This window comes from Sturnira hondurensis, unplaced genomic scaffold, assembly GCF_014824575.4.
Source record: "Sturnira hondurensis isolate 20B ecotype Veracruz unplaced genomic scaffold, ASM1482457v3 Scaffold0000867, whole genome shotgun sequence".
Classification (NCBI taxonomy): domain Eukaryota; kingdom Metazoa; phylum Chordata; class Mammalia; order Chiroptera; family Phyllostomidae; genus Sturnira; species Sturnira hondurensis.
Window position 1 is genome coordinate 2,714,639 of NW_028073498.1, and position 12,025 is coordinate 2,726,663.

Consider the following 12,025-nt stretch of genomic DNA (forward strand, 5'->3'; position numbering starts at 1 on the left):
ATGGCAAAACCTCAACCATCCTTCCAACCGCTGGCCCCAGCTGCTGCTTCTGGGCTAATTTTATTTATTTATTTGTAATTTATACCCAGCCTGCTCCCAAAAAGAATTTGAGGTGGCACTCTGGGCTAATAAAGCATTTAAATTGAGACATTGCCTCGCTTCCAAAGTGCTGCCTTGATAGAAATATTTAGTGAGGAGCCAGGCCACAGGGCCGTAAAAGCTGGAACTCTCATTCTGCCTGTCGCTCTTCTTCCAGGGAGATGGGCGTCTGGGGAAGCCATTTAACAAGCTTCCCTGTGACAAGTACTTTGAGGAAAGAGGCCACCCTACCCCCACCCTCAGCTTTGCTAGACTGTCATGGATTTTGCTGATGAGTGATAACTAGCCCCAAACACGCACACACAGGATGGAGTTGAACGGGTTGTGAAAGTCTTAGGATGGCAGTGTGTGACAGCTGGGTGGGCCCTTGTATATCACAATACATATGAAACTAAGGAGAAACTTTAGGGGAAACTAAGGCCCTAAAAGAGAAGGGACTAGCCCAAGGCCCTACGGCCTCTTCCCAGCTGAGGCTCTTTGCCAGCCACCACATTCAGCAAATTTTCTCAAGGGCTTCTTGCAGCTTTCATGATCCAAGAATCCAAAAGGAGGCAATTCTCTGAGCTTCAAGGATTTCATGCAGAAATATTTGAGAGGCTTAACTGAGCAGTTAAGATCAATGTTTGGAAATCCTGTTACCTACAGTAAATTTGATCCTTCTTCATTTGCTGCTGTCTGGTTAGGGAGTTGTAACATGTACTACACCTCCCTGTGCTCGCAAACAGAAGGAATTATGACCTGGATGCTTTTTGCCAAGTCAGTCTTCTTGGTCAGCATCAGTGGCTGTTGTCTGATGGGCGCAGCTCTGTATTCAGAAGCTGCTCTAAGGTCTGTTTATCCCTGTGCAAAACGTCCCCAAGACGGTTATGCTCTTTGAGTCACAACGCCTTTTCCACGATTTTCCAGCCTCTGCACTGTCAGTGCCCCGGGAGCTTCCTAAGACCCTGCCACCTGTACCCACAGGATGCGGCAGAAACACAGCTCAAGCTACCGGAGCCATTCGATGCATTCCTGTAGCCACATCTAAAACATTCTTAAAAGGTAAAATTTATTTTAATAACATAGTTAGCAACCCCCTATGTAAAAACTATGACTATTTCAATGTGGAATCTAAATAAATAATTAATGAAAGATTTTACATTGTCTTTTCAATCCAAGTCTTGGTAATGTGGAATGTATTTCCACTTTTGGTCCACCTCCATTGGACTTGTCCCCAAACTGCAAGTGCTCAATAGCCATTTGCAACTTGTGGCTACCCTGCTGTACATCACAGCTCTGGATTTCTAGTTCTAGCTTGCCAAGGCTGCATTTAGGTAAGGAAAAAAAAATCAGTCTTGAATTACTATGGGGCTTGCCTAGGCCTAGTGGGCATGTTTAGTTCACAGACTTAGAGTGATTTCTCCTGGCTCTTCATCGGGGTCTTTAGCTGCTTATGTCCTGGTTCTCAGCTGACTTCAGAGATTACCAAACAAGAGATTGCCAGGCAAACAAAGCATTGTTGCAATTTTACATGAAAAAAAATTTTCTAATATCTATTGCCTTTGGTAAGTAAATTCATTGTTTTACACAATCCAAAAAGTTTATCAAGAAATATAGACATGTGACCTCATGCATAATTAGTCATTTAACAATGATTTTTATTTTTTTTATTTTTAATGAATTTATTGGGGTGACACTGGTTAATTAAATTATATAGGTTTTAGGTCCTGGCCAGGTAGCTCAGTCAGTTAGAGTGTTGTCCCAACACGCCAAGGTTGCAAGTTCAGTCTCTGGTCAGGGCACATACAAGAAGCAACGAATGAAGGCATGAATAAGTAAAACAAATTAATGTTTCTCCCTCTCAAATCAATAAATAAAACTATATAGGACTTAAGTGTACAATTCTATAATATAACATCTCATTTTGTATTGCATGTTTACCACCCAAAGTCAAATCTCTTCCCATCCCCATTTATTCCCTCTTTACCCTCCTCCCCTTTCCATCACACCCTTTTCCCTTTTATAATCACCATACTGTTGTCCGTGTCTATGAGTTGGTTTTTACTTTTGCTTAATCCTTTCACCTTTTTGACCAGCCCCCTAACCCTCTCACTCTGACAGATGTCAGTCTGTTTTTTGTATCTCTGAGTCTGTTGCTATTTTGTTTGTTTTGTTCATTAGATGCCACATATAAGTGAAATCATATGGCATTCATCTTTCTGTTACCGGCTTATTTCACTTAGCATAATACTTTCCAGGTCTATCCATGCTGTTACAAAAGGTTAGATTTCCTTCTTTTTTTATAGCCAAGTGGTATTCCATTGTGTAAATGTACCATGGCTTTTTTATCCACTCATCTACTGATGGGCACTTGGGCTGATTCACATCTGGGCCTTTGTAAATAGTGCTTCATTGAGCATAGTCATGCTTTATTCTTTCAATTAGTATTTCTGTTTTTTGGGTTTTTTTCGGATCAATTCCCAGAAGTGGAATTGCTGGGTCATAAGGTAGTTCCATTTTTAATTTCTTGAGGAAATTCCATACTGTTTTCCACAGTGGCTGCACCAGTCTGCATTTCCACCAACCATGCACAGGGTTCCCTTTCCTCCACATCCTTGCCAGCATGTTTCTTGATTTATTGATGATAGCCATTCTGACAGGTGTGAGATGTTCTCTCACTGTGGTTTTAATTTGCATTTTTCTGATGATTAGTGACACTGAGCATCTTTCTACATGCCTATTGGCCATCTGTGTGTCTTCTTTGGAGAAATTTCTATTCAGATTCTTTGCCCATCTTTAATTGGATTATATTTTCTTGGCATTGGGTTGTATAAGTTCTTTACAAATTTTGGATACTAACCCCTTATCACATATATCATTGGCGAATATGTTCTTCCATTCAGTGGGTTATCATTTCATTTTGTTAATGGTTTCCTTTTCTGTGCAAAAACATCTTAGTTTGATGTAGTCTCACTTGCTAATTTTTTCTTTTTCCCTTGCCTGAGAAGATATATCAGAAAAAATATTGATATAAAAATGTCCAATATTTTACTGTTTATGTTTTTTTGTAGGATTTTTATGGTTTCAAGTCTTACATGTAAATCTTTAATCCATTTTGAGTTAATTCTTGTGCATGGTATAAGTAGATGGTATAGTTTCATTTTTTTGCATGTATCTCTCCAATTTTCCCAACAATATTTATTGAATAGACTGTCTTACCCCATTGTAGGTTTTTGCCTCCTTTATCAAATATTAATTGACCATAAAGATGTGAGTTCATTTCTGGACTTTCTATTCTGTTCCATTGATCTATATGTCTACTTTTATGCTGGTACCATGCTATTTTGATTACTATGGCCTTGTAGTATTGTTTGATATCAAGTAGCGATTCCTCCAACTTTGTTCTTTCTCAAGATTGCTCTGGCTATTCATGGTCTTTTGTGGTTCCATATAATTTTTTTGAATGTTTGTTCTAGTTCTGTGAAATGCAACAATGACTTTTAGAGTAATAGCGTGGAGTCAAATTAATAGGATGGCTACATCAATAAGCATGATCATTCATCTCAGCTCAGATGGACTTGGAATCCTGGGGTTATTTTGCTCTTTGAAGTAATGAAGTGCAGGCTGAAGTCATAGCATCTAAGTTTCCTGGATGCTCTTAGGAGACCCCTTTAATGAACCCTGGCAGCTCCCTCAGAGCCCTTATCTCTGGTGCCCCATGCCCATCAAGATGGAATACAACAGTTGTTCATGTTATTTTCTTCCCATTAGACTGAAAGTATTTCAGAGACTAGAAGGAGTAATATTTCTTTCTTTTTTACATCTCTAGTGGCCAACTTGGCACACAGCAGGTGTAATAAATGTTTATTGAATTAGTTCATGAATAATGAAGTTGAAATGCTGCTGAAATGAAAATACATTGGAGATAATAGGTGCAATGCTTTCCTTCAAGAAAAACATGGATATTGTAGGTTATCTTTTTTTTTAAGATTTTATTTATTTTTAGACAGGGAAAGGGAGGGAGAGAGTTAGAGAAACATCAATGTGTGGTTGCCTCCTACATGGCCCCCACTGGGGAACTGGTCTGCAACCCAGGCATGTGCCCTGACTGGGAATCGAACTGGCAACCCTTTGGTTTGCAGCCCAAGCTCAATCCACTGAGCTACACCAACCAGGGCTGTATTGTTACCTTGTTCAGATAACATGGGTCCCTAACAAATGCCTGTCTCCTGTGTCCCCAAGTAAAGTGAGGATGTTGGGCTGGCTGCTTCTTAGGGGCTCTGTCAGCTCTGAGAGTCTATGGAGCCTGTAGTATGCTGCAGTAAATGCCCCCACAGCACAAGAGCCTTGCTCAGGGTGACCATATAATTTATCATCCAAACTAGGATACTTTTGAGACTGCAAGAACATGCTATTAATAATTCCTCCAAGCTGACAGGTGTAAACGGGGAATGGCCCCCAGGCAAACTGAGGGGTGTGGTCCTCCTGCTCCTAATTCATGAAGCCTTCCTGAGTAAGCCAATAAAGCACCCTAAGTGCAATACAAGTGGCTTGCTCCATCAGTGAGCCCTTGGTCACCTCAGTCTCATGATGTACGTCAACTGCTCTCTTCTAGACTATAAATTCCTCAGGAATCAGGGTCTGTGTCCCCTTCCTCCTCTTCATCATTCTCCTGGTGACTTCGGACCAGGCACACAGCAGGACCCATACAGACTCAGCAAGAGTAAGAACTTGGCTTTCAGTCTCTGCTGTTTTCTCACCCACCCAACAAATATTTCCCAAGCACTTAATCTGAAGCAGTCCTTGTGCTGGGCCCTGGGGCAGTAGTAAAAATCATAGGGAATTCCCAACTTGGCAGAGAATACTGGCTTGTAAATGAAAGAATGCTAGAATGGAGGTGAATCACGTCCAGGAGGCCTGTGGGGAGGGAGAAGTGGACTCTACCTGGTTTGGATAAAGGGGTGACAAAGTTGACAGTCATTCTGGTCAGCAGCATGTCTTCGTCTTCTGGTAAGGGCACCACGATTTTCCTTTAGGAAAACACTCCTGCCTCATCCTTTGCCCAGGTGTTACCCTGGGGCTGATCACACCCCTGACTTCCAGGGTGCACATGACATCTGAGCCTAGTTAGTGAGAACAACACACATTCCTGGCTACAGGAAACATTTTGGGCACAGGCAGCCAATAGAGTCAATGAAGTTGATGTTGGCACTTCTACTGCAGTACTTAAGGAAGAGAAGTCACCATTCTCCTGGGGACTTCACAGCCAGTAGAGTAATGAGCTCAGAGATGGTCATGCCTATCTTGTCACCATAAGGAAAGAAACTCCTTGACAATAAAGCCAAAAATGAAAAAGCAGAGCAAAGGTGGGGAAGATCTGACACAATCAGTTGAAGGCCTCGATCCAGCCATGCCTGAAGCTTCCTATTGCCAGACTCCCATTTACTGAGACAATAAAATCTCTTTTCAGGCTTAAGCCAGTGTGCATTGGACTGTGTTACAACTAAAAGACTCCAAACTGATAGTAGTTTCACAGAGAAGGTATAAGATAAAGCAGTGAATGATGAGTAGGAATCCATTAGGCAAAGAAAGAGGAGGGGGCCTTAGAGGAACTAGAGGAGTGCGTGTTGGGGAGTAGGGTGGGGTAGGAGACATAAAAGCATTGAGAGGTGGAGTGGCAAGACAAGTTGCAATGCTCTGAGGTCAAACCCGAGTGCCTGGTTTGCTTTGCCTTACCCTTTTATCATGCTCTAACCCATGGGGACAGTTGTTGGGCGATACAGTGAGTGTTACTGTCTCACTCAGGGAGGTGAAGGTGACCATGATGGAGTCCTGCCCCAGCACCATCAGCTTCATTTGTTCATTCACCTGCAGATGAAGAAACCAGTACTCAGCAGACCCCCGAGTCTATTGTCCCTTCCCAGCCCAACCCTCCCTGACCCACCAACAAAGCAAAAAAACCCCTGTTTTCATGGGACCAAAGGAAGTATAAAATCTTTCTGGTTCTTATGTTAGAATTTAGCTTTCATGGAAAAGAGAACAATTCCAGTCTCTCTCTCTCTCCCTCTCTCTCTCTCTCTCTCTTTTACTAGCAAAAATTAGTAACCGATGCCTTCTTACCCATGCTCCTTCCCTTTCCAACCCAAGCTTGGGATTGACTGCAAAAGAGACAGAGGAGTTGGGCAGGCAAGATGGCTTTGGTTCTGCTCATCTGCTCAGGAGCTTTTGAGCCAGCCCAGGTACATATATCTCCATTATCCCCAATCTCTCACTTTAGGTGAGGATCCAATAGCCTGGAGACATATGGCCTTTGAACACAAACAAAACTATCTAAAACACATTAATCTTTGACCCTCTCAGAAAGTTCTGTTTTCACCTAGAAGACACACATTCCATTGTGGAGTCATCTATAATCCCCTCCTCTTCTCACTTATCCCTTCAGTTCATGCCTGAATGCCACTGAATTATTTTTACTGAAATGGCTCTTTTTTGCAAATATTGCTACTACCCTTAATCATGTCAGAGCTTGCTAGTAACACCGACCTAGTCTTTCTACTGTCCTATCCATTGATCTTTCCCTCTCCAGCTAACCTTCCACAGAAATGCTAAACTGANTTCTGTTTTCAATCCCCTCCTCTTCTCACTTATCCCTTCAGTTCATGCCTGAATGCCACTGAATTATTTTTACTGAAATGGCTCTTTTTTGCAAATATTGCTACTACCCTTAATCATGTCAGAGCTTGCTAGTAACACCGACCTAGTCTTTCTACTGTCCTATCCATTGATCTTTCCCTCTCCAGCTAACCTTCCACAGAAATGCTAAACTGAGCATGCCAGCCCTTGGCTTAAAAATTAACCAGCTGGTTCTACTTCCACTATAGCTGAGTCAGCTTCTAAGAGGCTTTGGGGGGGGAACCCCACCCCAACAAGAAATAAAACCACCCACAGCTATGAAGAGTTTAAAAAGAGCAGGCAGATTTTGAAGAATCAAAATTAAAGGAAAGGACCGGCACGGGATTAGTTACTGTTTTACAGCTTTAGCCTGAAGATGGGCCACAGATGTGGCCCAGACTCCACCATCTTTCTAGTTCAAAGGATAGAACCTGGAGCATCAATAATCGCAGAAAAGTAAGGAAAGATTTCCAGAAGGGACAGAGCCAAGAAAGAGAGCCTCAAATCCCTGAATTATGCATGAGCAGGGAAGACTCAAACAGCTCACAGCTAGGAAAACAAAACAAAAAACAAAAACTGAACTGAGATTTTTAGGTGCTCCTCACTGCAGGTGAGACAAAGTTTGTGGTATGAGTCCAACCAAGTTCCTTGCCTGTTAAAACAAAAATATCAACACTCTTCAGAGAAATACATCAGAATTCAGAGACTCCACTATATAATATTTACAATGCCAGCAATCTAAAATTACTCAACTGGGTGTGAAGACCCAGTGAAATGTGAGCCATTCTTAGGGCAACAAATCATCAATAGAGGCTATTCTTATCTGATGGGACTCCGATGTTGAAATTATCAGACAAAGACTTTAAAGCAGCTAATTTAACTATATTCAATGAGGTAAAGGAAAATATACTAATAATGAATGAAAAAATAGAAAATATCAGAAATGGAAAATATAGGAAAGAACTAAATGGAAATTCTAGAACTGAAAAAATTATCTGAAATTTTAAAATTTCATAGGATTAGCATAACAGTAGAATGGAGATGACAGGATGAAGTCAGTGAACTTGGAGACAAATCCATGGTAATTTTCCAATCTGAAAAGTAAAGACAGACTGGAGTCCCACACTTTTTACTGCATAGTGCACCAAGACAACAGTGACACAGGTATCCTGTGTCTTCTGACTGGAGCATTTAAGCCATTTACATTTAAAGTGATTATTGATAGGGTCTAGAAGATGACAGCGAGATAGATAGGAGTGAAGTCCACTGCCCCCTGCACATAGGTGAAACACCTAGCCAATCTACTGAGGAACAGAGAGAACAGCCAGCAGTACCCCAGCATATAGTAAGATTGGAGATCAAAAATTGTAGAGGACATCAAAAATCAGACAAACAGGTGGAAGCTGTGAACACCAGGATATTTGCTGGAAGAGGAAACCCACCAACAAAGGAACCACTAACAGATAACAGTAGAAGAAGGTGAAGGAGGGAGTGGAAGCAACACTAACTCAACCAAGGACTTATCTGGAAATACAACTAAATAGTGGGGACATTACTCAGAACAAACAACTGAACAAGAGCAAGAGAAAATCCTCAAAACCTTGTGCATATAGGAGAACCAGCTTCAACACAACCTGCCCACACCTGTACAACAGAATACAAGAGGTGGTGGACAGAGTGACCTTCAGTTAACCAGATGGTGGGAAGGACCCACCAAAGAAAGACCCAATAACAATGAAAACCCAAACACATGAACAGAGCCAACATAAATGACAGCCCAAGACCAGTGAGCTCAGGAGATCAAGGAGACTGCACCACTGGTATTCTACCATAGAAGTTCGCACCACAAACCCAGGGAGTCAGAACAGATCAATTTAAGAAGCAGAGGCTAACAAAAAGAGTCTCGCAAACATGGGAAGACAAAGAAACAATCCCCAAATGAAAGGAAAGGAGGAAGCCTCAGAAAGAATGCTAAATGAAATGGAGGCAAGTCAACTATCAGATATTGAGTTCAAAGCAATGGTTTTAAGGAAACTCAATGAGCTCACAGAGAATTACCAAAAACTACAGGGAAACTACAATAAATTCACTGCAAAATATATCCACATAAAAAAAGGAAATAGAAACAAGGGCCAAGAGGAAATGAAGAATACAATTTCTGAACTGAAGAACACAGGAGAAGGAATCAAAACCAGGCTTGATGAAGCAGTGGGTTGGATCAGTGAGCTGGAGGATAAGACAGAAAAAAACACCCAGAAAAAGTGAGAAAAAGAAAATAGGCTCAGAAAGAATGAAGAGGGGTTAAGGGAAATGCAGGACAACACAAAATATAGTAATATACATATAATAGGAATACCAGAAAGAGAAGAAAAAGAGCAAGGGATAGAAAACCTGTTTGAGAAAGTAATGATCGAAAACTTCCTTAATTTGATGAGAGAAAAAGACACACAAATCCAGGAAAAACAGAGATTCCCAATCAAGAGGAACCCAAAGACACCCACTTCATAATTAAAATGGCAACATTCCCAGATAAAGAGAGAATCTTAAAGGCAGCAAGGGAAAAACAGGAAGTAACATACAAGGGAGCCCCGATAAGACTAGTATCTGACTTCTCAATAGAAATGCTCCAAATCAGAAGAAAATGGCAAGAAATATTCCAAGTAATGGAAACCAGAGTCCTGCAACCAAGACTACTCTATTCAGCAAGGCTCTCAACTAAAATGGAAGGCCAAATAAGGAGCTTTCTAGACAAAAGAAGTGTCAAAGAATATACTTCCTCCAAACCAGCTCTGCAGGTGTTAAAGGGTTTGCTTTAGAAACCTGAAGAAAAACAGTGAAAGAGAGAGGAACACAGGTATGAAAAAATGGCAATGAATAAGTACCTATCAATAATAACCTTAAACATAGATGGATTAAATGTCCCAGTCAAAAGACACAGAATAGCAGAATAGATAAGAAAACATGACCCACACATATGCTACCTACAGGAGACCCACTTCAAAACAAAAGGCCTACATAAACTGAAAGTGAAGGGCTGGAAACAAATACTCCAAGCAAATGGACAGGGGGAAAAAAAGCCGGGGTAGCAATACTCATATTGGACAAAATAGACTTCAAAAAAAGAGCCATAAAAAGAGACCCAGAAGGTCATTTCATTACTCAAGGGAAGAATCCATCAAGAAGACATAAACAGGAAATATATATGAACTGAACATAGGAGCACCCAAATACACAAAGAAAATCTTGGAGGACTTCAAGAAAGATATTACGGCAACACAATTATAGTAGGAGATTTTAACACCCCAGTGTCAGAAATGGACAGATCTTCCAAACAAAATATCAACAAAAGTATTCTGGCATTGAACAATGCCCTAGATGAAATGGACTTAACTGATATATAGAGAGCCTTTAATCCCAAAGAAGCAAAATACACATTCTTTTCAAATGTACATGGAACATTTTCAAATATAGACCACATGATAGGGCAGAAAACAAGCCTCAACAAATTCAAGAAAATTGAAATCATATTGAGCATTTTCTTCAACCACAAAGGACTGAAACTAGAAAACAACCTCAAGGGAAAAAACCCAAAACATTCAAAGTCATGGAGATTGAATAGCATGCTACACACAATGAAATTCTATGCAGCAGAAAGGAAGAAGGAACTATTACCCTTTGCAACAGCATGGATGGAACTAGAAAGCATTATGCTAAGCAAAATAAGCCAGGAAGTGAAAGATAAATGCCATATGATCTCACCTTTCACAGGAACCTAAACAACAAAACAAACAAACAAGCAAAATATAACCAAAGACACTGAAATAGAGAACAGACTGACAGTGACCAGAGAGGAGAGGGGAGGGAATTTCAGGGGAAAAGGGGAAGGGTTTACAGGAACAAGTATAAGGAACACATGGACAAAAACTAGGAGAGGGGTGGAAATAGGAGGGAGGTGAGGAGGGCTGGGTGGGTGGCCTGGGATGGGAGTAAAAGACACAAAACTGTACTTGAACAACAATTAAAATAAAAAAAATTTTTAAAAGAATGAGATTAGGGAAGAAATCAAAAAGTTTCTGGAAACAAACAAAAATGAACTCATAACAATCCCAAACTTATGGCATATGGAGAAGGTAGTCCTGAGAGGAAAGTTCATAGCAATACAGGCCTACCTAAAAAAAAAAAAAAATTACATAGAGACTAAAAGCACAATCCTAAGGATCAATTAATCCAAGAGCTGGTTCTTTGAAAAGATAAACAAAATCGACAAGCCTTTAAGCAGGCTCATCAAGAAAAAAGAGAGTGGACCCAAATAAACACAATCAGAAATGAAAGAGGAGAGATTACAGCTGATACCACAGAAATACACAGGATTGTAAGAAATTACTATGAAGAACTATACACCAAGAAATTTGAAAACCTAGATGAAATGGACACATTTCTAGAAAAACGTAATCTTCCAAAACTCAATTGAAGAAGAAGCAGAAAGCCTGAACAGACCAATAACACCCGATGAAATTGAAACAATAACCAAAAAGCTTCCAACACACAAAAGCCCTGGACCAGATGGTTTCACAGGAGAATTTTACAAAGCATTTAAGAGAGAGCTAACCCACATCTTCCACAGATTATTTCAAAAAATTCAAGAAGATGGAAGATTCCCAAACTTTTCTTATGAAGCCAGCATCATCCTAATCCCAAAGCCAGATAAAGACACAACAAAGAAAGAAAACTTCAGGCCAATATTGCTGATGAACATACATGCTAAAATCCTCAACAAAATATTGGCAAACCACATCCAGCAATATGTTAAAAATTCATCCCAGGGATGCATGGATGGTACAATATTTGCAAATCAATAAACATAATATACCACATAAACAAAATGAAAGACAAAAATCACATGATCATATCAATAGATGCAGAAAAAGCATTTGATAAGGTATTGCATCCATTTATGATAAAAACACTCAACAAAGTGGGAATAGAGGGAGAATTCCTCAACATAATAAAGGCTATATATGAGAAACCTACAGCCAACATCATACTCAATGGACAAAAACTTAGAGCTTTCCCACTAAGATCAGGAACAAGACAAGGATGCCCACTTTCACTACTCTTATTCAACATAGTACTGAAAGTCCTAACCACAGCAATCAGACAAGAAAAGGAAATAAAAGGCATCCAAATTGGAAAGGAGGAAGCAAAACTGAAATTGTTTGTAGATGACATGATAGTATACATAGAAAATCCTATAGACTCCACCAAAAACCTACTC

The 12,025-nt window shown here is 40.3% G+C and overlaps 1 protein-coding gene across 1 annotated transcript in view; it reads right to left on the reverse strand.

Moving 5' to 3' along the window:
• CUNH3orf20 (chromosome unknown C3orf20 homolog) overlaps nucleotides 1-12,025 on the reverse strand; it is a 75,518-nt gene that overhangs the window by 33,812 nt on the left and 29,681 nt on the right. The window contains exon 8 of the mRNA XM_037051252.1: nucleotides 5,815-5,946. Within this exon, the coding sequence (XP_036907147.1) occupies nucleotides 5,815-5,946 (132 nt within the window). The remainder of the gene's footprint in view (nucleotides 1-5,814; nucleotides 5,947-12,025) is intronic.